The sequence below is a fragment of the Cydia splendana genome, chromosome Z (assembly GCF_910591565.1).
Source record: "Cydia splendana chromosome Z, ilCydSple1.2, whole genome shotgun sequence".
NCBI lineage: Eukaryota > Metazoa > Arthropoda > Insecta > Lepidoptera > Tortricidae > Cydia > Cydia splendana.
Genome location: NC_085987.1, coordinates 39608733 through 39636077, shown reverse-complemented (window position 1 = coordinate 39636077; position 27345 = coordinate 39608733). Strand labels below are relative to the sequence as shown.

The 27345-nt window shown below is 36.3% G+C and overlaps 1 protein-coding gene across 1 annotated transcript in view; it reads right to left on the bottom strand.

Moving 5' to 3' along the window:
• The window catches only part of LOC134805124 (cyclic nucleotide-gated cation channel subunit A-like), a 48689-nt gene that overhangs the window by 7397 nt on the left and 13947 nt on the right, over nt 1–27345 (bottom strand). The window contains exons 4-6 of the mRNA XM_063778423.1: nt 20446–20682; nt 4170–4329; nt 1250–1395 (exon numbers count right to left, since the gene is read on the bottom strand). Coding sequence (XP_063634493.1) covers nt 1250–1395; nt 4170–4329; nt 20446–20682 — 543 coding nt within the window. The remainder of the gene's footprint in view (nt 1–1249; nt 1396–4169; nt 4330–20445; nt 20683–27345) is intronic.

Genomic DNA, 27345 nt, shown 5'->3' with positions numbered 1-27345 from the left:
ACACGACATTTTACTAAATATTAATTATACGGAATAGAGATACGTGGAGACGCCCACAACTGGTTCAAGTCCTATCTGAAGAACAGAATCCAATTAGTTGAAGTAGAACATTATGATATTAAAAGGAAAACCGTTGAGAAAATATATTCAGAAACTAAACAAATTCCGCAAGGTAGTGTCCTAGGTTGTATCCTATTTTTGATTTACATTAAAGACCTGCCAAAGATAATAAACGCCATCAATATCAAATGTTTTTTATATGCCGATGACATTTCCATAGTATTCTCAAGTCAAAATATTGAGGAAGTAAACCAAAAAATTAACAGTATCCTAAACGTAATTGTTAAGTGGTTCGATGACCATCATTTACTATTAAATTTAAAAAAACTAACCTTATATAGTTTAGACCCGACCAAAGACCCCCATAGATATAAATTACACATACCTGAATAATACTTTCCAACAAATGAAGATGTCTTAAGAAATATTGATAAAAGCACAGATTTTTAAACGGCCGTTGCTGCATATTAGGTATGCATTTACCCAAACCTGCCTCCAATATGGAATCATTTTGTGGGGCAATAGCACAGACATACTTCAACTATTCATACTGCAGAAAAGGTGCATAAGGATTCTTACAAATATTAAAAACCTTGAAACCTGTAGACCTCACTTTAAAAACTTAAAATTTTTAACTTTACCGTGTTTATATATACTAGAAGCCAGTAAATTTGTCCGCAAGCATCCAAGTTTATATACAAAAGCAACAGACCGCCACACATGTGCCATAAATATAAGAAATAAAAATAAAATAGCCATACCATCAAGTAACTTATAAATTAGTAATAAGAGCCCTCACGTAATGACTATAAGAATTTATAATTACCTTCCAAAAGAAATAACTAAAGAGTAAACATACTCAAAATTCGTTACCAAGTTAAAAACCTACCTAATAGACCACAGTTTTTACTCTCTGCAAGAGTTTTTCATTGAAAATAAGTATTATTCTAAGATAATAAAATAATATTTTTGTTATATTTAATATGCGTAGAAATAGATGTTTATAAATTAGTGTAAGTACCTTTCTTATGTGTATATTTTATATGCACGTGTAATTGCAATACCCTTGTAGGGTAAATTGTTGTAACTATGGTACTCATAGAGTATTTAAGACCTGTACACCATCATGTGAGCAATAAACATATTCTATTCTATTCTATTTTCATAATTGAACCTGGTAGGTACTAACATAGTCACAGCTCTGCGGTTTCCACCAGTAGTAGGCAATGTCCGTGGGCAGCAAAGATATTAGGTCGTATCGCCAAGAGTCTGTCTTGAGATAATGCTTCCTAAGTCTCGTGGCTTCCTTTACCATGAGACCGTGTTCAAGATACCCTGAAACAACATTTTATAGTATTTAGGCCAGGAGGAGTGGGATGCCGTTAGAAATAAAGGAAAAGGTATGGGAGGCTACGGTTTTTTTAATCATATAAATACACAAACTCGTAAATTTTGTCCTTGCTTTACGTAACATTATATTTTCGTAAATGTCACCCACTCCTAAAACTAATCAATGAATACAAGTAGATAACTCACAGTATCATAACCGTCGTTAAGCTGAAAAGGCACACAGTACAAACAAATATAATAATAAAACATACATACTCTTAAAAACTACAAATATCGCGTTTTTTATCTAGTGTAAGGTAAACGTCGGACTGTTTATTACTGTCCCAGGATATGTCAGTTTTAAATTTACGTAATTAGCAATAATAGAGGTAGAGGCGGATGTCAAGTATTAATATGTATTTAAGTACTTATTTATACAATATTATATATATCGTTGTCTGAGTACCCACAACACAAGCCTTCTTGAGCTTACCGTGGGGCTTAGTCAATTTGTGTAAGAATGTCCCTATAATATTTATTATTATTATTATTTATTATTCTCTTTATTCAATTAGGGTCTTAGGTTAGGGTTTTACAATGTGAGTATAAAAGTAAAATATAAAAACACTTACAAAACATAACAAAAATATATAAACACATTATAAAAAACCTAACCTAGGGTGCCGCCGGCAGCGGGGCAGGGTCCAAGCTGCCGGTGGTCAGGGCCGCAGAGTGAGGAATCGACGTACTATACGCGCCGTGTCCAAAATTACCGCCTTCTGCATCTGACCCTTGATCCAACCACCCAGCGAGAGTCTCTCTAGGTGTTGGTCGAGACTCTTCGCTATGAGACCGTTCGCTGACACGACTATAGGAACAATGATCGTCGAGTCCACATCCCACATAGCGGTTATCTCGTGGGCTAAGTCTAGGTACTTGCTGGACTTGTCCTTCTCGGCCTTCACGAGATTCTCATCATGGGGCCATCCCCCATGACGTCGACGAGCACGGTCCGGCGCTGCGATCGATCTATCAGCACGATGTCAGGCTTATTGGCTACAATAGTCCTGTCAGTGATGATAGATCGATCCCAATAGAGCGTGGCACGACCATTTTCGAGAACTGGCGCAGGTGAGTACTTGTAGTACGGCACTTATTTATTATTATTATTAATATAAGCATCAGCGTGTCAACCACAGAGACATTTACATGAATTGTGCATTGCGTATTTATAGTCTTTTTTAGCGCAACTTGCACCGTCCCACTAACCCCGGGAACAGTTAAACCTGGAGTTACCATGGTTACCAGTACAATTTGAGTTAGCGGTTAGCGGATCTGGGTTAGCGGTTTAACCGGTTAACCTCGGCTAAGTTGGATGGTGCAAGTGGCGCTAGTTAAAATTGCAAGCATGCAGCATCTTTTTAAAGATTCCCAAGACGAATCGCCTAAGAAACATTTGAAAACCAATAGAACACAAGTCGCCAGTGCCACGCGAACGCAATGCAAAATGTACGGAAAAAGCAACAAGGCTCGGTCAAATATTTATCCACGTGTTAGCTAAATTTGATGACGTAAGGCGCGGTCGGTGTCGAATTTGTTGGTTTGTGAACTCGAGTCTTGGAGAGCTGTAACTTTAGTAGTTTTGGGCAAACGTTGATGTGGGCCGATATTGCGATTATGCCTTGGAAGAGTTGGAAGGAATACTAAATTTATTTTATAACAATTAAAACATTTTAACAAAAATTATAGTTTGATTTTCCAATGTACCAATCGTTCTGTTATTGACCCAATTTTGTAATTTTGTATTAAAATGACAGTTCTGGGATACTTATAAATACCGGTCAAATAAAAACAAGGTTTAATCGAGTGAACGGTTGGATTAGGATGAGGCCAGCATTTTGTAGACTTTCTTAGGTGTGGCCTCTGTCCGGCAGTGGTATTAATGACGATAATAAAAGCACAATACGCCTAAATGAAAAATAAGTAAGTAGGTAGTTCATGAAAAGTAAATATAAACTAATAAAATGTAGGTATATTCTATTACGTTGAAAAAAAAAACGTTTTGATGTATTAAAAAAAATCATATAAACTCCGTGTAAGATAATTAATCTGCACCGACTTGGAAGGCAACATTGTGTGGAGTGACTATAACCGTCATTGTTTCATAGTAGGTATATATGTACCTAATTTGAAGTTTGTGGTGGGAATTTAACGCTCTGTTGCTTGCCAAAACGAGTCAAAGCCTCGGACGGACTCTGATAAAGCAAAGGTAAGCAGAAACCTGCTATTAGAGTCTGGGTGTGGACTTGTTGAGAGCACCTTAAAACCTTTGACACTAGTCAGAGTAACATATTCGCAGAGCACAATCGCGTTGCTTACAAAAATAAAATGTCCGTCTGTTTTTTTTATAAATAGAGTGCCGAAATATTTATTAACACCCATCTGTCCGTCATTTTATATTTGTGTAGATGTATTAAGTACCTAAGTATTTTATTTAAGTACAACATAACATAACACGATATGTTAAAAAACCCGACCACACTTTAATTGTTGTTGAACAAACTGATAAAAAAGTTCTAATTTTGCGATATTTTATCTAAAGCTGGTCAAACATGTTTGGCAGTAGAAAAAGGCGCGAAATTAAAATTTTCTATGAGAAGATAACCCTTCGCGCTACATTTTTTTAATTTGCCGCTCTTTTCTACTGACGGAAATGGCTTGACAGACTATATCAGCCTTGCTATTTAGAAACAAAAATTCGTCAAAAAAGCTATTGTTACCTTCATGCACGTGAACGACGGTGTCGACGAGATAGATGGCGTCGCAGATGTAGTCCAGCACGAACCAGACAACTGTGATGGTGTCCAACTCCCAGAACACGGCGCGCCCGATCACGAACACCACATTGTATAGGATCGCGAGCGATACCACGGCCAGCCACTGTTGACAATGTTAATGATAAATATTTGGGGCAATCTTACACAGATCGACCTAGCTCCAAACTAAGCAAATCTGTCAATGGGCACTAGGCGACGATATACATACTTATCGAACGAGCGAGCGAAGCGAACGAAGTTCTTACATTCGACTTGGGACACGCGGCTGGCTACGGGCACGTCCCGGCATTTCGATGTTTTTAAGCTGAACTATCAGAGGATAGTTTGATACTCAAGAACTTAAGTAATTTTGTTCTAATTTAAATGAAATAGGGTAAACGTGTAGTTGAGGGCATTATATTTTAGTATTAAATTATGAGCAGGCTCGATCAAGGGGTTATTGAGCTAGAAGAGCTTAGAAGGCTAAAAAGCTATTTGAGAAGGGTCTTGCTATTCTGGTCATCTTTTCAACCGACGAAAAAAACGGAGGAGGTTCTCAAGTCGACGCGTATATTTTTTTATTGCAAGAAAGTATGGTTGAGTTTGGTATCAAATGAAAGTGCTCGGCTTGCACTTTTATAATATCGTTTTTAAATTTACTATTTTGAAATAATTAACAAGATAAAAATAAACATAATATAGGTATTTGACATTTAACTGGAAATATTTCGGGTTACCACAGATACAGTATCAGTTAAGGGCTCCACAGACCTTGTAATATATCCACGCGATTTTTGATTCATTGCCGCCTGTAGTGGGACATAAAAGAGTAGAAATTAAATATAATGGAACTCTAAAATTTCCATACTATAGTCGGTCAAACAAGTTTGTCAGTAGAAAAAGGCGCGATATTCAAATTTTCTATGGGACGATAACTCTTCGCGCCTACATTTTTCAACCGACGAAATAAACGGAGGAGGTTCTCAAGTCGACGCGTATATATCCCCACCAGTCCACCACCACCAGTCCAGTCCAGTCTGGCCTAGTGGGTAGTGACCCTGCCTGTGAAGCCGATGGTCCTGGGTTCGAATCCCAGTAAGGGCATTTATTTGTGTGATGACACAGATATTTGTTCCTGAGTCATGGGTGTTTTCTATGTATTTAAGTATTTATATATTATATATATCGTTGTCTGAGTACCCACAACACAAGCCTTCTTGAGCTTACTGTGGGACTTAGTCAATCTGTGTAAGAATGTCCTATAATATTTATTATTTATTATTTATTTATTATTTATTTATTATATATATATTTTTTATGTATGACCACGCATAACTTTTTACAGAGATGTTCGATTTTGATAATTATTTTTTTATTGGAAAGGGTATACCTCGAAGTTGGTCCCATATAAATCTGGAAAAAAAAATCCAACCTTAAGGGTAGGAAAATAGGGGATGATTGATTTTTTCACTCACTGATTGTAACGTATGACCACGCATAACTTTTTACAGAGTAGTCGTAATAATAATAAAAATTTGGAAAAAAATCCTACCCTAAGGGTGGGAAAATAGGGGTAATTTATTTATATTACAGAACAAAATAATAGTTAAAGTAGGATTATTAATATAACAGTTAATAGCTAAAGCAAGGTAGGTAGCTATTTTAAAAGTAATCAAAAATTAAGCATGTAATAATTTGTATAAATTATAGCCACAGAAAATTATAAAATAAAAACTTTTTAACAAAAAAAATAACCGCCGAAAAAAACTAAAAGGAATTAAAAATCCGGCACTAACACGGAACGAGTCGACCAACAAAAACAATAGCACACTGAAAACTCTGACTCCAAAAATAACACATTGTAAATATATAAATACGCAGATTTGTGTGATTGATTTCAGAAGTATGTATATACATAGTTCATAGGTATTCACTTGCGTTATTGAAGACAAAATATTTTTTTTTTCTTTTAAGTGTGCTATTGTTTTTGTTGGTCGACTCGTTCCGTGTTAGTGCCGGTTTTTTTATTTCCTTTTAGTTTTTTTTCGGCGGTTATTTTTTTTGTTAAAAAGTTTTTAGCCGCTTTTTTCTACTGACGGAAATGGCTTGACAGACTATAAATTGTTGCCATGTGTAAGCATTTTACGTCAAAAATGGGACAGCTACGTAGAAAGTGGCGCCCTCATTTATTTATTAACCGACTTCCAAATCTCAAAAGGAGGAGATTCGATTGTGATTTTTTTTATGTTGGGTACTCCATATCTCCGTCATTACTGGACCGATTTTGAAAATTATTTTTTTGATTGTATGTGTATGTGCATACAAATTGGTCCCGTTTTTATCAAAACCCACTTCTGATGATGGGACCCATGAGGAATCGAGAGAACTCCTCAAATCTTAAAGGCATACATATAGTGATTTGTGTTTTATCAACAAATCAAGCATATACATTCAAAAAGTGACATTTGATGAAGTGGAACTGCTGATGATGATCAGAACGGAACTCTTCAACGAAGCATAGTTCACGTTTGGCGATTTGTCCTCTTCGTTATGTTTGTTAAGCAAGTTAAGTTTTTATTCCACATTTTTGTCAAGCTCGAGTTCTGGTGATGGGATCCACGAGGAATCGAGGGAACTCCTTAAATCTTAAACGCATGCGTATAGAGATTTTTGTATTTTCATCAGAAAATCAAGCATTTTCATTAAAAACTGTCGCATTCGATGAAATGGAACTGCTGATGATGATCAGAACGGAACTCTTCAACGACGCATAGTTCACGTTTGGCGATTTGTCCTCTTCGTTATGTTTGTTAAGCAAGTTAAGTTTTTAAGGGTGTACTTTCGTTTGGGCCAAATACGTTTGGGCCAAATTTCACTTCCCAACAAACTTATCGCAATAGTTTCATTTCCCAAAGGAACCTTTAGCAAAGTTACACTTCGCATTCAATTTATTTGGTCAAATTATCATTTGGCATGATTTTACTTTGTCAAATGTTATTAGGACAAAAACTTATTTAGCAAACGTTTTTTATTGGCTACTATTATATTCCAAAAAGATGTTTGGTCAAAATTGTCACTTCGCAAATTTGACAAATAGGCATCTCTTTCTCTATTTAAATTTGTAGTTTTTGTTATGTTATGTAATACAGGTACGTTAAATTCTACGTAATTTGGGTGGGTTGGGTTAGGTTTGAACTGCGATCCTCACAAAACGGAACCGCTATCAGAAAAGTGGGTTAGGTTAGGTTAGAACTGTGACCCTTACAGAAACGAAATGCTATTAGAAAAGTGGGTTAGGTTAGGTTAGAACTGCGATCCTTACAGAAACGAAATACTATGTACTAGAAAAAGGTCACGAAGTGGATTAATAATTTAATAGAATAACGAGATGTAAAAAAATTGCATGACATTTTAAACTAAAATGTAACAAATTTGGTTATCATTTTACATTAAAATGGAGTTTTAATTTTAGTGATCATTTAAGTACTCTACTACATATTTTTGGCAGTAAGAATTATTTTTTTGACGTTACTTTTTACTATATGTAATGATCAGTTAAATACCAGCCAAATTAAATTCTGCAGCCTCCTCTCTATTGGTATGTAAATTGTATGCCATGCAATATTTTAGGACATGTAAGTTATGCTTAATGATACATTGACTAAATAATACTTGGTAAAATGTAACTTGTCCAAGTAATTATTTGCTAAACAATAACTTGCCAAAAAAGACTATTGCTAACTGAAAGTTTGCGATAAGTTGTTTTGCCAAACATTTTTTGGGAAATGATAATTTGGGAAACATAGTTTGGGATGTGATACTTTGGGAAACGTTTTTGGCCCATTCGTTAGTAAACCGTTTTTAAGCCACATTTTTGTCAAGCTCGAGGTCTGATGATGGTATCCATGAGGAATCGAGGGAACTCCTCAAATCTTAAAGGCATGCGTAAAGAGATTTGTGTGTTTTCACCAGAAAATCAAGAATTTACATTAAAAACTGTCGCATTTGATGAAGTGGAACTGCTGATGATGATCAGAACAGAACTCTTCAATGACTACACGTTTGGCGATTTCGAATTTCGATTTTGACGGAGCTGGCCCTGGAGCCAGACCTGACCCGGATCCGGGCTCTTATCTGGACCTGAACCCGTACCTGGACCCGGACTTGGACCTGGACTTGGACCTGGACCAAGACCTAGACCTGGACCTCGACCTGGACCTGGTCCTGGACCCGGAACTGGACCCGGACCCGGACCCGGACTCGGACCTTGACCCAGAAAACCACTGATACCTAAGCTAAATAAACCACTATGATTACCTACCATAAAATGTAGGTATAAAGTATAATGATGCCAAACTTACTAGCCCCTCCCGCTCAACCCCCCGTACACCGCACCGCACGCGCCGTTAAGTGGGTTAGGTTAGGTTTGAACTGCGATCCTCACAGAACCGAAAAAAAGTGGGTTAGGTTAGGTTAGAACTGCGAGCCTTACAGAAACGAAATGCTACTAGATAAGTGGTTTTGGTTAGGTTCGAACTGCAATCCTCACAGAACCGAAGTGCTATCAGAGAAGTGGGTTCGTGAGGCTAAAACTGCGACTCTTTCAGAAACGAAATGCTACCTACTAGAAAAGTGGGTGGTTTTACCTCCTTTTCTACATAGTACACCATCTATGTACAATAATCTATCACCGGCCCCCATAGAAGTCGGTTTTTTTCTACTATTTTATGTCGAACTATACGAGTAAGTAGGTGCAACAAAGTCAATCACTCTATATAATTGCGCGAGTTCTCAGTTCGGGGCGAACTACTAGTATAGATAAATATACCTATACCTATATTCAGTATACATGGATTACATCCATCACTCATGTCATGATACACACAAATAAATGTCCTTACCGGAATTCGAACCCGGGACCTCCAGCTTCGTAGGCAGGGTAACTAGGCTAGGCTAGGAGGCCGTTAAATGTTAAATACATAGGTTAGGTTAAAATGCTACTAAAATGCGTATTTGGTAGAAGAGAATTAAAATTTGAAATTGCTGTCAATAAAAGTATTGTTTACGAAATTGTCGACATAGTCATGTAACTACTAGTTTCACCTCCAAGAGTTTCATATTACTACGTTACTACGTTATCTTAGCGACTTGTTTTTTAGTGCTATTTTTTAAACGTATAACGGCTACATCCACTGTTTTGTTACTGACTTTACTTTTGCCGAGCATTTCTTTTTTAACGGAATAAAGATGTGTTTCAAACAAGTTCCCAAGTATATTATTATGTATGCAATATTCATTTTGCAAGTTAAAGTAATTGTTTGTTTTGTCTAAACATTGTATACCTACTTAATAGGTATATGCACGATGTATTTACGGATCTCTTTATACGAGAGGAGGCGTATGTCATCGCAAACACGGCATTTACATAAATATTGCTAGCAGATTTCACACGCCAGATAGCATAATATCAGGCGCGAGTATGACGCCGCCGGGGACATGTGATGTTGCGTATTCAAAGGTAAAACGCTTGTCAGCTTTAATGCTATCAGTGCTATCACGCAGTGGGATTTTAAAGACAACGCACAGAATCAGATTAAACTAAAAATTATTCACAATAAAAATATACCCTCCGTTACTGTGTTTATTAAATCGCAAAAAAATAGACGTGGATGCAACTTGAGTATATTGCCGGATTCTCGACTAGGTGACGCAAAAATATTTATGAGGAGAGCAGCAGTAACTGTCCGCCTTATTGTTTTTCCTACTCTTTATAAGCGATTCAATAGCACATTCTGCCGATTAAGGCAGCAGCTAATCGATTTATGGCTTGAATTAAATTTAAATACGTTTGCTTACATGATGAATATGATGATCATCTATAGGTATACCTCTAGAAGCAAGGAACTGATTGGATAAACGTAAAATGTAAGAAATGTATAGCAGTAATAAAAATTAGGTGGGGTACATAGGGGAGAGAGGCCTAAAATTATACCAAACTTGTCTTAGAACCTAAACTTAAACAATTATAAATCTCAGACGTAGCCGACGCTGAAACTCCCCCTTCCCCCACATTTGCATTTGCACCAAAAATATGAGTGGCTCTTAAATATATCTTAGGAACATAGAGATTAATTCTGCCAAAGGAAATCTTTTGTTCAGAGAACACCACATTTGACCTTTTTATGGTTTGTACAAGTAGTCGTGACTATGTAGTATAATAGTACTGCGGCCAGGGGGCCTCCAACACTAATCGATGTGACTGGACAGTAGGTATACTACTGACAAGTGGTATGGTTGTGTTCGGTAGAGTGTAGGTACTGAGTACGAAATAAGGACTTGTCACTTTCTAAGACTGTGGGGGGGTTAACTGTGACGTCACAAAGATGGCGGTCCCGGGTTTCAAATTTTAGATAATTACTCGGCAAGTTATTATCAGATTTTCAAAAATGAGGTGTCCTGTGAAAGCTGATGAAATGTAGAATAATACATGCCATGTAACTAAAAGTGTAATTTAATTAATTATTTTTTTATTTACAAAAATCCGAAAACATAACATTGGTCTTTTTTTTGTAGCCCAAAAACACAATGATAACGGCCACTTAGATGAAAATTGTGTCATATAAATCATTCAGGTACATTAATAAGCTATACGTTACATCTTGAATTTTGTGAATCGGATAATAAATACGCAAACTACGATGATTTTACCGCGGGCGCGGCGCATCGCACGGCGCGCGCTCGGTTACTTGGAGGCGCGACAGAAAACGCTATACTGCCTATACTGTATAGTGTAGATCAAAAACTACTAAACATTTTTAAACATATGATATATCATATGAATGATATTTAAATAACCAATAAAATGTGGTTAAAACTGGTGCTTGTCATCTTATAAATAAATATCTAGAAATACACCAACATAAAAAATCTTCACTTTATTTATTCATTGAATAACGATAATTAGTGCGAGTTTATACAATAATATATGAACCAAATTAATGATATCAAGCATAAGTAACCTAACAAGTGATTTATTCAACGTTTCGATGCAATTCACAATAAATTGTAATAACTTAGAATACTGTGCGAGAAGTTTTTACGCACAGCAGGAATTAAAATAATGTTTGTTTTTATTAGTACTTGGCTAAAATTACTTGTATCCAGGTTATTAAAAAAGTACACACTACAATGGAAATACGTAAAAAAAAAAACAATTTACCTACCAATTCCCTAGATGTATAACAACAGCTGAATATGTTTGTTTGCGTTTGATTTATTATATTTTTCCTAAATGTGAGGAATTTTATGTGACATAATAATGTTTGAGACTGTTGAAAGTTAATTTTTACGAAAAAGTGTCGATTGGACTTGTTGTATTATATGCCAAGCAAGAAAAGAGCCTCTACCATCAGTTTTAACATTGACATAACGCTCACGTCTACGTAATTTACTTTCTGTACATCTCGCTTGCACTATTGCTCGCATATGCGAGTACGAGCGAGATGCATAGAAAGTAAGTTACGTAAACGTGAGCGTTATGTCAATGTCAAAACTGGTGGTAGCCGTACAGGACATCTAAGAAATGTGACTGAAAACAGTTTACGGCGTTTTGAGGAATCAATAAATACACGCAAAAAGTTACTTGATTTGTCATCACAGGATTTATTTGAGCGACTTGATGGTAAGTAAATATTAAGCGTTGTATTTTAGCTCTTAATAATACATTTTTGTCGAGGCTCGGAATTAGCCTTCCAGTCGAGTTTATAGCGAGAAATATAAATATAACTAATAAATAAATATAAGCAACAGAAATAATCTACAGATGCAACGTTCATACGTATATATTTTCATAGAAAAAAGTAAAAACAATTTAAAAGTTTTGCTTTGCCGCCTTTTTATTCTTTTTAAATAAAAAATAGAGTTGTATTTTTCTGCTGAAAAAACGCCAACCTATTTGAGACAGCTAAATAGTCGCGCTACCAACATAATAAGTATTGATCATCTGTTTGGCTTTTGGACATGCGAGGGACATGCCTTCATTAAATATGGCCAATTTTTTTATTAGTTTGAAACGAGTTTTGTCACATAAAATACACCGATTTAATAATGGAATTTGTCCCGAAATCGGTTTCTCTGTTAACTTTTTAATTTTTAACTGACCATAAACTATGCACTTCGCGACCTATTTTTTAACCGACAAAGTCGACTTTGCCGTCCACTTTTGAGTAGATAATATAACTGCGTTAAATACCATAACTTAAAATAAGAAAAAAAATGGTAGACTTTATCTCATTGCAATAAGCTTGACTATTGCTTGCCGCTTACATAAATACCGACCTTATGGTTGACATTTTGCGCAACATTTTTCTTGTGATTCTGTTTGACCTTGTGTTTGAAGTAATTTCAACTTTGCTTGCTTTTTTCATCTTCTGAACCGAATGGATAATTATTATATTTTTTAGGACATTGCATGGAGGAAATAGCATGTAAACTCAAATAGCACCAAAACTGTTACGCATCATTCACTAGCTCTACAAATATCAAAAGAATTGAATCACGGTTTCAACAACGAGCAAAAGAATCTGTTCAAGATGTAAATACAATCGAGGTAAATATAAAATTGTATTGGGTTTTCGACGTCAAGTAGTTACCAAATTATGGATTAAAATTTATTTTTACAGAAAGAAGATGGCCTGGACGGTAATATACGCCTATTAAGGAAGAGGAAGACTACTGGTTTAAGTGATAATAATCTTTGTATTATATGTCAAAAGAGAAATAGAATACATAAAAAGGAAGAAGAAGTATTATCTTTAGTCCAAACGCAAAATATGGCAAATAATATCCGCAAAATTGCATTAAATGATAGCGTAATTAATTGTCGATTAGGTGTAGCAGATCCAATTGCTGCTGAAATAAAGTACCACCGTTCATGTGCCAAACAACAGCTGTTTTTTATGTCCAAACCAGAGAAACATGAGAAAGTATCCGTTTATGACAAAGCTTTTGATGAGTTATTAAATGAAATAGATACCGGAATTGCTCAAGAACACATTTTTTCTCTCAAGACACTTTGTAACTCGTTTAACCAAATTTTGAGATCAATGAACGTCGAAAATTCTAATTATCCATCAAGATTGCTTCTCAGTAGAATCGAAAAACAATACGGAGACAAAATAGATATAGTTAATCAGTCAAATAATAAAGAATTGACATTATTGTTTCCTAAAGTGCCGATTGATGTTGCACTACAGGCATTCCGTCGAGCGTGGCAGGAAAAATCTGATGAAGAAGTAATTAGCTCACTGTCAGGAGAAGGAGTTCAAGATGACTTATTTGCTAGGATGGTATACCATGTTGCAGGAAAGATTAAAACCGATTTAAAACATACCGAGGGATTACATAATATTACAGATATCACAAAAGAAGCTGCTGTTAGAGTTGCGCCTGATAGTTTACAATTATTGCTTAATTTGATTCTAAATGTAAATGGAAAGAATCCCCTTGTAACAGAAAAACAGGTAATGAACATAGGTCAAGACATTACTTTTGCTCATGATCCACGAAAACTTACACCTAAGCTTGTGGGCCTCGGATTGGCTATACATCAAGCTACCAGATCAAGAAAGCTTATAGAACAAGTACACGCTGCGGGGGACTGTGTCAGCTACGATACTGTCCTTCGCATCGATACATCGCTTGCAAACTATATTCTGCAAAGATTTAGGAACAATAATAATGTGTATATTCCGGAAAATTTAAAACCAAATAAATTTGTGCATTTTGCAACCGATAACACTGATATAATTGAAGAGACTCTAGATGGGAAAGGTACATTTCATGCAACTCAAATAGTAGGCTTTCAACGTGGCCCACCTAAAGAAATAGAAGAAGTAGTTACTTTCAAACATGCCAAGGCTATTCACAATATACCAAGTGAGTTAATGGAGGTACAGGAAGGACCTATAATAACAAATCCACGAGTAAACACTCCACTAAATATGAATACTACCACATTTTCTGAGGCTCAAAAAAATATCGCTCTTCATAGTCGTGATTTAACTTGGCTGGTTTTACGCTCTACGAAGTCACCACAAATTATTCCATCATGGACTGACACAAATAAAGTTTAAAGTGAAAAATCGCACCAAATTTCGACTATCGGTTATAACCGATAGTCGAAATTTGGTGCGATTTTTCACTCCGTTAATTAAGAGAGAGAGTATACTCCAATAATTCCCCAGCCTGCTCATGAAACGGATACCTTAATTACAGTACTAAAGCGCTGTAAGATATATCTCAATTCGTAGGTCAACAACATACGGTAATAACTTGCGATGAAGCTCTGTACTGTAAACTCAAGCAAATCCAATGGCATTTCGGTTCTTTAGAGAAAGTAATTATAAGACTTGGAGGATTTCACTGGGTATACAATTTCTTACGCGTCATCGGCCAACAGTTTTCCAATGCTGGTTTAGCCGATGTGTGGACCGAAACAGAAGTTTATGGAGAGACCACAGCTCAAACTATTATGGAAGGGAAACAGTATAATAGATGCATACGAGCATTGAAATTAACATTCGACGTTGTGGAGGGTATACTTTTCAAATTTAAAGCATTGGGCTGAAGCAAAAAATATAACTCCGAACGAATATTTATGTATGGTCGAGTCGTTTAACAAATTTGAGCAAAGCGTGGAATTTGTTTCCGAATGGAACTCTATTGAAATGAAATCTGAGGAAATATATGTCTTGATACATAAATATGATTGTCATAATGACTCCAACCAATCGTTCAAGTTTTGGCGTTCATACTTAGACCTTGCAGGTTTAGTTCTCAAGAGCAGAGCGTGAAGGAAACTGGAACCTGCATCTTGAAGCTGTAGCTCAAATGATACCTTGGTTTTTTGTATATGATCATACAAAATATGCACGCTGGGGAACAGTATATTTAATGGACATGCAAGCCCTACCTGAAACTGCCAACGAAATCTACGAGGAATTCTTGAACGGCAATTTTGTTGTTAAAGGAACATCAAAATCATTTAATGAAAAGTCACCCGATCAAGCTCTTGAACACGTAAACAGAACTCATAAAATTGCAGGCGGATTAGTTGGTAAAACTACTATACTTTGTTACTAAAACTGACAGTGCACGTGACCGTTGGTGTGTTACGTTCAACTTCCGGTCGCAGTTATCTGAAAAGGGTAGAAAACTGCTTGCACTTGAAAGTCAAGATTATTATGAAGATCCCATGAATGCATCCTGGACAAAAGATGAAATAGATATTGTAAAACTTTGCGAGTTCTTCACGAGAGTGGGCATCTTTGATGATTAAAACACATTATTAGTAAACATTTATAGCGGTGAAGTAGCATCTAAGGAAATCGCTCACGACCTAATGACGGCCCAATCTCGCGGAGCCATAATGGCTGAAGATTTTTTTAAATCTCGGTTAGTAGAACAGAATATTGATTTCTATGGCCCTTTAAAGAAAACTAAATCAAAAACATTTAAAAATTTGCATGCCTTACAACTACACGATCGACGCCATAATCGACGGCCAGGCATTGATTCAGGCCATTAGTATTCCTAAAATGGCAAAGAACTTTGACGATTTGAGCGACACTTTTATAAGGGTTGTCAAGTCTAATTTTGATCATAATGAATGTGAAAGTGTCCACGTCCTGTTTGACCGTTACAACAAAGAATCGATCAAATCTGGAACACGCTCAAAACGAAGGCAAACTACTGTTCCCATAGAACATCAAATTTCAAGCCGCAGCACGGCTCTTCCCAGAAAATGGGACCGCTTTATCCATTCTATTGAAAACAAAGCTAAGCTGAACCAATTCCTGTCTGAGGAAATTGCTGAACATGCATTACAGTTAAACAACAAACAAGAACTATTAACGGCTGGTGGTTACGCAGATGCTACGACAGTGAGCTCCAATATATCTCGAAATGTTGCCCAATTGCAATCCAGTCATGAAGAAGCGGATACTCGGTTTGTACTTCACTTCTTGTCATTCAATATATTGCAAAGTAAATGGGTTTGATAGGCTCATAGTCCACAGTCGAGACACAGATGTACTCCTATTGATGATCCACTTTTATTCACAACTTCCTTCGACTGTCTGGATAAAATCTGGTACTGCTAAGAAACCAAAATTTGTGGCGGTACATGAAATAGCCCAAAAAATGGATCCAAATATGTTACAGGCTCTTCTAGCGTATCATAGTTTAACGGGATGCGATAGCACGAATGCTTTCTCAGGACATAGTAAAGCATCTAGTTGGGTGACATTTAAAAAACAAGCACTTCTGTTATCTGACTTTGGCCGTTCTGCGGAACTTAATGAACCTCAAATCCAAAAGGCCGAAAAATTCGTAATAGAAATATATATTTGTAAAAAGCCGGCGTTTAAAAATAATAACAACATTAATGATTTGAGGGCAGCTTTGTTCTCGAACGTCAGGGAACTGGATAAATTGCCGCCTACAAAGGATGTGCTTCTTCACCACCTACAAAGAGCAAACTTGCAGGCACTTTGCTGGTATACTGCGAATAAAACCATACAGAACTTACCTCCGCCTCTTGATAGTGGGTGGAGGATGTCGGAAGAGTGCTTGCGTCCCATAACATCCTCTAGACCACCAATAACGTCAAGGGATTTAGAGCTTATTTCATATAACTGTAAGACTGGTTGCCGAAATTCTCGTTGTGGCTGTGCCTCAAGAAAACAAAAATGTTTAAAAGACGTTTGTCATCTCGGTGAGCAGTGTTACAATCAGTACAATTTTGAATGAAAGCAATTTTTAATTAATATAATTTTATATAGGTATAGGAACGTATCAAATGCCACGCTATTACTATGAAAATCTTAGTAATAAAGTGAGGCTATGGCTAATCGGTGTGAAATTTTCGTTTAGTATTATAAATATTGTTTTCATATTTGACACTGTTTTTCAATTTGAAATGTAAATGAATTAAAGTGACTGTTTTTTGTGAATATTGTTAATATTTATTTACTGAAGTGACAAGCTTCAATTAACGAGAACATTTTGATAATTTAATCATCTTTCTTATTGTAACATTAGAAAATAGCACTAGAAAAAAGGTAAACAATCTTGACGTGTCTGTTTAATTGAAAAAATACGAAACGAAAATGGAACTATAAAAGTGCTAAGCAGTTACTGATCTGTACACTATACTATACAGTAGTAGGCAGTATAGCGTTCTCAGTCGCGCCTCCAAGTATCCGAGCGCCCGCCGTGCGATGCGCCGCCGCGCCTGCGGTAAAATCATCGTAGTTTGCTTATTTATTATCCGATTTACAAAATTCAAGAAGTAACGTCTAGCTTATTAATGTACCTAAATGATTTATATGACACAATTTTCGTCTAAGTGGCCGTTATCATTGTGCTTTTTGGGCTACAAAAAAAAAGACCAATGTTATGTTTTCGGATTTTTGTAAATAAAAAAAGAATTAATTAAATTACACTTTAAGTTACATGGCATGTTTTATTCTACATTTCATCAGCTTTCACAGGACACCTCATTTTTGAAAATCTGATAATAACTTGCCGAGTAATTATCTAAAATTTGTAACCCGGGACCGCCATCTTTGTGACGTCACAGTTAACCCCCCACAGTCTTAGAAAGTGACAAGTCCTTATTTCGTACTCAGTACACTCTACCGAACACAACCATACCACTTGTCAGTAGTATACTGTCCAGTCACATCGATTAGTGTTGGAGGCCCCCTGGCCGCAGTACTAGTAGGTAGTAGTCGTGTTTCGAGGTAGGTAGGTAGGTAATAATATTCCGACATATAATTTTTCAGATAATTTACATTGACCGTGTATGTAGTTTCCCTATTGTACAGGTATTAGCTTCGCACATGTTTAAGAGTAACTATATTGATTAAAATTGTCACAGCAACTTCCGTCCACTTCCGGCTTAACCGCTTGCCGGCGTGCGGCGGCTACCTCAAATTTTACTCATATTATAAAAGCAGCAGGTACGTACGGTAATTTGTACGGCTACGATTTTCACTAGTAGGTAAGTACTCTAATTTTAATTTCATTAAATCCGTGACGGCGGGGTTGAAATTCGCTGTTAACTGTAGGATCAAAATGATCAAGATCAAGGCACACTTGTGTTTCCATAAGATGCACCATGGAGCACTCAACAGAAATTTCCTCTAGCTTCGGTAACTAAAGACCGGCCGTCTGTACTAGATAGCCCCATTGACGTATATCTCGGGATTGGCCTTACGGGCAATAAGAATGAGGCATGAATGGGGCCAATACAGCGGTGTGACACCGCTACAACGCGATTGGTTGATGAGTTCGCATCATGCGCGCGATTGGTCGCAACTAGTTGCGTTAGACTGCACGATTGGCTCGAATTCGTGAGTGACACCGCTGAACTAGTACCATTTTGTCCATTTTTAGTGCCCGTAAGGCCAGTCCTGAGGTATACGTCAATGGATAGCCCTCAATTTATTATTATTTGGTGACCCATTAGGAAAATTTAAATGTGATTTGTACAACTATTACTCGTAGATTACAATTGCAATGCTAAAATCAATAATAACATATCCTCTTATAAAAATAAAAAGAGATAGCAATAACAAACGTTGCCAGCTCATCCTAGGTTAACATCTCTTGGCAGTGTGATCAAAAACATGTCTCTGAGGCGCGTCTAAATAATTTTACGTTCAGGGCACGTATTCCGCTCGATTTTGATACGAGTATGATATTCAATTATCTCTCGGGTACTATGACAATGTGTCAAATTTTCATGTAAAAAATTAATCAAGCCGTATACAACGTATTTTTGATACGATCAGATATTCTAAGAATAAGTAGGTAGTGTAGTTAATAGTATAGGTCTAGAACATACCTGTGCTAACTCGGTGCACGAACACTAATGTGATGGTAAGTATTAAAGTGTTTTAAGAGGCTCGATATTAGACATGATGTTGAACCTAAACAGGTTCCTGGTAGGTGTTTATCTACAGTAATACAGGAATCCAATAAGCAAATGCATACTAAATATCAGTTAGTATTCGTGCCCCGAGTTAGCACAGGTAAGGTAAACGTACTAGTGCTCGACATGCTAATGCCCAATAGATGACACCTTGCTGTCACCTCTATTGACAATGACTTAAGCTTCAAGATGACATGTACTGGGACCGCGTCGAGCCCGAGTTACCTTACCTAATATAGCCCAAAATAATTAAATTTTATAAGTTTTACTAATAATTAACGACTGATATTTTTATCAAGCAATGTATTATTACTTTGGTTTGATTCAAAATGTAGCACTTACTGACGCAATGTCGCAACTAACACACACAAATCAATTCAGCTACATTATGTATGCGACTATGTAACATTGCCACAAAAAATGTTTCCAAAATTAATGGGACTCTTTTAGTTAAGGCTAAATTATGATCCTAGTTGGACGAAATAAAAATGGTTTAATTTAATTTTAAAGCTTTGCTGCTTAGTTGGGGCTAGGTCGCAAGGTTGATCTGCGTAAGATCTTTTTTATTATTACCTATCTCAAAACATTATCAAATTGATACTTATTCAATAATATCTGGAAGACCGAGCTTTGCTCGGAAAACATATAAAAACTCAAAAATGCGCGTTTTCCCAGAGATAAGACCTAGCTAGATCAATTTTTCGCCCCCGAAAACCCCCATATAGCAAATTTCATCGAAATCGTTAGAGCAGTTTCCGAGATCCCCGAAATATATATATAAATAAATAAATAAATATACAAGAATTGCTCGTTTAAAGGTATAAGATTTAGCAATGTGAATCTGTTCTACACCGTAGCATCGTAGAAACATTTTCCCGCTATACGAGTATATGTAGGTAACTAAAATCACGCGAAGGCTCTAAATAAACAGGATAATAGGACTTCCTACTCGTAACGTGAGACGAGCGTTACATAATTACTCACATTACCTCTATAGTCTAAGTATCCATGTGCAATGGGGTGAGCTGGCACTTGTCAAATAATTATGTGTTTTATTAATTATCAAATAATTGTTAATGTAATTCATTCATAAAGTGGCCATGTACTTTTTCAGCTTGCAGCAGCAGGATAGATATATTATAACAAGTCTTTATTATGAATATCAGAATCATAGCAGAAAAAAAAATCTCGGTTTAAAATGCTTTAGCACGGTGTAGATATTAATAATTGGTATAAACTCACATGGTAATGTCCCGGCTGCGTCGGATCGAAGACCAGCTTGAGTCCGCAAAGGATCTTCGACCTCTTGGCCTCGTACATGGGCTCCTGCGGGTCGTGGAATTCCGTGGCAGCGTACTTGTCAAGGAACAAGTCGGGTGGCGTGGCGGTGTCCTCGCGGCTGAGGCGGCGGCGGATGGCGCGCGTGATCCGCGCAAGGGCGCTCCGGAACCAGCTCGGCCGCTGAGTCTCGCCCACTCCCTGGTAACAATAAGGTAAACTAAGCTCTGGAAACTTGGTCGGAGCAAATGATCTCAATACAGTTACATAAATCCAAAACTTATGATGTTATACTATAGAGGTATATGTATGAACACCAACACTGCACTTTTCACGTTTCGAAAGTTGCTGAAAATCACTAGTTAGATTGTCGTTGCACCACGAGAATCTGCGCCTGAGACTAGATCTATGTATTTAGGCCGCTTTTAGTACCTATTTATGTTGTAAAAGAAGTAATGGAATCTCCAATATGGTATAAGTAATATCTGGGAGCCCGACCTTTGCTCGCAATACATATGCGTATAAAAATGTGCGTTTTCCCAGAGATAAGACCTAGGTACTCCCCCCCAAAACTCCCCCCAAACCTCCCATATCGTCGGTGCGAATAAAAAAAACGCCATGTATTTTTCAGCTACTTTTCAGGAGACAAAAAAACTGTTTATTTTCCTGTTTGTGATATATTTGTTGCATCTGTATTTTTTTTCTAGTAGATCAATGGATTTTACATGATACTTATGCAGAAAATAAACAGTTTTTTTAGTAAATTTTTACAATATTAATTATTTTAATCAGAATTTTGGTACATAGCGACTTAAATTTGGTTCACTTAAAATCGTCATGCGTAAAGTTTACACATAGCGATTTGTTGCCCAAGTAACGTAGCACGAGAAATGATACATAGCGGATTTTAGGGTCAATAAATCGCCATGTGCAACATTATCGCCATTACCCTCGACGGAAAACAAAGCATTTAATTTCGTTATGTGATAAAAAAATCACATAGCTATTTTTTTCTACAAATGTTATTTTCAAAACTAATAAAAATTAAACAAAAATATTTATATAGGTCGACGGGAAATTGAAAAAGGAATTAAAATATGCCAAAATAAAAAAATCGTAAAAAACACATAGCGATTTTTTTATTTGCACCGACGATATAGCAAATTTCATCGAAATCGTTGGAGCCGTTTCAGAGGTACCCGAAATATATATATATAAATAAATAAATAAATATATTCCTATACAAGAATTGCTCGTTTAAAGGTATTAGATATGAATGAATTAATATTTATCAATAATTTTGTATTATCACAATCAAATTCGTTGAATTTTTTTGATGTGAATGCCTAAAATTAAGAAAATGATCTGTAGGTACAGGTCCATACAGGTACAGGTACATTTAAAACAACCATTAAAGGAAGGAAAGGACCGTGCTGCGTTTAAATTCATAATAAGTAGTAAACAAAGTTCAAGTGCAATATGTACGAGTAGTTAAAATACATACAAGCCTTGATGTAGCTACATATTGAAGGTTTCATGAAAATTGGACCGAAGGAACGAAACGTTAATTAAACCTGGAATATTTTGCGGTTCGGCTATATAAATAATGTTATCCTTTCAACCGTGTTACTTTACAAACACATTTAATTTATGCTTTAGAACATTTAAATGCAGCCTTACAGAACACGGGGCCTATTAGGTATACTCGAGAAAGTGACAGAACATAAATTGGACTGTACTAAAAAATATAGTGCTCCTTGAGACCCAATAGGGTACCTACCTACCTAAGAATTATATGCATTATTTTGCATTCTGTATATTTGATTTATTTAATCCGGCAGATTTATTACGTAGGTCCAACTTCATTTGTAGTTTTTTTTAAACAGTGCCTAATTAATTAGTATTTCCTTATGCCTAAACTAAAACACAGTCTCCGAGTGAATTGTTTAGGATCACTTTTCAAGAAATTTAATGATGTAACTCGCTACAACATGGTATACAAATTTTGACTTTGATAATCTGCTTCCGACTAAAGAGTTTACATTTCTGCCACGTCTGACAATGCAATCCTTTAATTGTAATGATTTAAAATTAAATAGTAACAGCCACCCCACATAGCCAAAACATAAAAAAAAATATATTTGCTTCATACAACTAACATTAATATAACAGTGTAGACAAACTACCCATTCGACTTTTCAAGGGCAGAACTATCGTCGGGTTCAAGCCCCTTGTCGATTAAACTGTCTCGGTGCACATTACCCCCTTAACATTGAATGGAACTGATCGACTTTCACAAGATCCTTGTTTCCAAGTAAGATTGTTTAATATACATACTTTTTGCGAAAAAAGTATTAAGAATTAATTATGAATTTATGACTGATGCGTATAGTGACTTGTATGCTCAAAACTAGTCTTAAATAAGGAAACGAGCTGGAATATCACTGTTCTCAATAAAATGTAGGTAATACTTAACATTAAATGAGTATTATAGAAGTAAATACGTCCACGGATTACTGAAAACTTAATACTTACTTACCTATTTTTTGAATTTTTCGTGTTATTGCAATTCAACGTTTCTTAAATTCGAAATCAGCTAAAATTTATATTTTATTTATCCTGTATTATTTATATATTGACAAAGAATACCTATTTATATAAATAAAAGTAAACGAAATCTCAAAAAATACTTTTATAGGGTGTCATGAATACGAGAAATCAATGTCAGTAAAAGTTTATACTCATATGTACCTATAATATCATCATTCGCAAATTTTACTCCTCGTTTTTTCGGTCACCCAGTTATTTATAAAAATGCTTACCAACATCCATATTTAGCAACATCCTTGCGACAGACTTTACCCAACCGCATTCACAATTTATGATTAGGTACCTAAGGTTTGAACTTTCAAACGGATTGCGTAAGATTCGTAAGGAAGAAGTATAATGCAAGAAATATTAATAGGTTGCAAAACTTTTACCTGGATAAATTTATATAGAGTTTGTTTCTACAAAATTAATGCCAAGAACGTGACTACCTATAGTCATTAATAATTTTAAACTTCACATTTATGTATTTTTACTAACATCAGTTGGAAAGTACAACTAATGTTTTTGCTCTTCACCGAGTTACGTATTGTACAGTCACCTGCAATAATATTTTACACAACGAAGGCCGCAAAAATATCTGACACGATCTTATTTGTAGGGCCATAAGAGCGTGTCACATATTTTTGCGGCCTTCGAAGAGTAACATATTATTGCAGGTGACTGTACATACATCTCTAACTAAAATTAATTGTAGAATCCAAGAATATTAATTTCAGGGTTTTGAAATCTGATAATTCGTTCTTGTTGTGAGATATTTCAACCTAGGTACAAATAGGCACATGTACATATACCTAATAGGTATAATGTAATTTAATAAATTCTATGTAATTGCATACAGATATTCTAGTAAGGCTATTTGGGGAAATTTGGCCTCACATTTGGAAAATGTGTAGAATATTACCTACCCTTTTTTACCTAGCTACTTAGTCTAAGCGTTTTTAAAAATTATCTATTTTACAAGCTTGTATTTACTTTCACCTGACCGTTGTCTGTCTGTCTGTCTGTCTGTCGGTCTGTCTGTAATCAAATCTTGCAAGTTAAATTTGATCCACTTGCCGGTGTCCGATTGAGCTGAAACTTTGCATGCGTGGATAAATTGGATGACAATGCAATATTATGGTATACCATCGAGCTGATCTGATGATGGAGACAGGAGGTGGCCAAAGGAACTCTGTGACGAAACAACGCAACCTAATTGTGTTTGGGGTTTTTAGAATTGTCTCGATGAGTATTAGTTGTCTGTCGTAAGAAAAGTACAGTCAGCGATAAAAGCTTGTACCAAAAATGAAATTTTTGCCAAAAACTTATTACAAGCTTTTATTTAGTTTCACCTGTCCCGTTGTCGGTCTGTAATCAAATCTTGCAAGTTAAATTTGATCCACTTCCCGGTTTCCGATTCAGCTGAAATTTTGCATACATACGTAAATCGGGTGACAATGCAATATTATGGTGTCATCGAGCTGATCTGATGATGGAGACCGGAGGTGGTCATGGGAACTCTGTGATAAAACAACGAAACCTAAATGTGTTTGGGGTTTTTAGAATTGTCTGTATGAGTATTAGTTGCCTGTGGAAAGAAAAAGTACAGTCAGCGATAAAAGCTTGTACCAAAAATGAAATTTTTGCCAAAAACTTATTTTACTAGGTACCTAAACCTTTTGTTATTTTAATCAGAGTAGTGGCTATATTACTTTTCAGGCCTAAGATATAGTTACTTAAGTATGTGCCTTACAATCCGTCAAGTAGGTACTGATTTTATCGCTTCGAATAGCACCTACCTAGGAATAACAGTTATTACTTCCAGGTACTAGATAGCACAGGATATCCTCTTCAACATATGTCTGTCCAAGCTGACTAGATTGGCCGTGAATTCCTAAATATGGGTCGCGAGGACAGGCGAGTCCAGTTCTCTGGCCATCCAATGTAATGTGACCTCGAGACCAATAACAGTAATACTTTATCGGAGTTTGCACTGATTGGTTCATCTGAGTCGAATACTTAACATTGTAATGATATTAACACAAACTTTGTTATGGATTTTGCTGGGCACTCGGTGGATGCAGTGTTGGCCGAACGTTAATTGCAATTGACCATTAACCATTAAAAATTAAACCGTAAACGGTAACGGACGGTTACAGTTGACGGTTCAACTTGTACTGGTTAATGGTCAAGAATTTTCAATTGCATTAACGTTTCGGCCAACACTGGGTGGATGTTTTATGCAATTAATCTAGAGCCTGGGCGTCATTAGGTTAGGCGTCGCCCTGTAGGTAGGTTAATTCCATACCTACCTACAGGGTCACGGACGTTGGCGAGATTATAAATAACAGAACGTGGTGAAGAAAATAAAACATATTTCCACGGAGATATTTTATGTAGCGGTATCACTAAATACCTACTTTAAGAGGAAAGGGAACGGCCGCTTTTTCCATACAAACGTAGTGCCCATTTTCATCTCTGAATGAAAAGGCGATTTCGAGCACCCGCTCCTCCACTTACGTCTTAAGTATGTTTTAATCCTAGCATAACATTTTAGAATGTAGAAAAGCACAAAATGAGGGCAGCACCGTCGTGCACCTAGCGAATAGCCACTGGACTGCGAGCGTCTGAAAGAAATGAGCTGTGAAACCACAATAATAAAATTGTGGTGGCGGGTAGCTCTGAAGTGTTAAGTATAGGTAGTCTTTATTTTCACATATGTAGTCTGTATTCCCCCCCTCAATTATATGTATAATCGCAACGACATTCGTCAGCTTCGATCTGTCTTATTAACTTTTCCAATTATTAAGTTTGTTTTCCAGAATCCATTTAGTTTTATGATGTTGAACGATATTTTACTGTTCGGATTAAATTTTATAACTTTTTGATTAATGTGTTTCTGTCTGAATGTTAAATCAAAAACATACGCATCAGCTGTACCCTTACGATGATTTTTACGCGGCCTTAAACGCTAGCGACTGCGTTAATGCAATGTTCTGCCGCCAGAGTGCACCACTAGTGCACATACTAAACCATAGAGTAACTTAATATACATACTGGGCCTTAAAGTCTTTTGACAAGTTTTTACTATAACATTGATGCATCAAGGCGGTTTGTTTACAGGTGGCCTACCGCGAAACGCGAAATCTAAATTTCGTTATCTGCTTCTCTATCGATGAGGATAGAGTGATAGAAAGGCAGAAACCGAACTTTGGACTGTCGTGTTTCACGGTAGGCCATGTGATTGGGCTAGTGACGCCCTCTACGCAGAGTTTTGCGTAATATTCCCTATTTATTAAAGCGATATGCGTGCACCAATGTCAGTACGAGGGAGGTGCATTGTGAGTTAGTTTACGCAGTGTCGCTAGCAAATATGTCAGTGACAGTGTCAATCTTGTGGTATGGATACTGGACCCCTATTCGACAAGCGACGTTTGTCGTATCATGTTGATCTCCCGTTGATGTGGGAAAAATCATAAGTTCTCGAATCCGTACAATGCCTAAATTTGACATTAGCTCACCACAGTTAGGTGACAACCAAACCAAACCGAACCACCCCGAGTTCAGAGTTGAGTTTTGGTTGTACCAAATGATATTATCCACAGGTGATCGAATCAAAACTTGACAGAATCAACATGCAATAAAGTCAACTGTTGATTTGACGTAGATGCGAAATCTGACAGTTGTACATGTCGAATTTGGCCCCTGGTCCCGGCCTATTTGTGAATGTGGACTTATTTTTTAACCTAGTATGATTTTGCAGTGTTAAGTTTAATCACACTTGAATACTTTTGTGACAAAAAGAGGTCAATTCCGTCGAGGATAAAGTCGGAGCTTTATAATCAAATTAATTAAAGTAACTAAAATACAAAAAATATTTGACATTTTAAAATGTTGTTGACAACCGCCGAAACTTTCCAAAGAATTTTCAGTATCTTAAGTAAATAATTAAGGGTAACTTAACTTCAGCTCTTTGTTTTTTTTTTACAGTTTATATTTCAGATGGAAAGCTTCGACTTCGCGGAGTTTAGATAGGCTGTTATAAAGTTCGGAAGTCTATCAAGATAATATTTATGCTTAAAGAGCCCTGTTCGTACTTTTATGTTTTAATAAGTAATCAGTAAATGTTTTTCAACCACTTTATCCTAGTAAGCAATTTTGATCATGCCACTCTTGACCAGCACGTCCAAAAGAGGACGTCGAAGACGATGACACTATCTAATCAGATAGTAATTTCTTGTTGTGGATTTGTTATAATTTAATAATATAGATAAT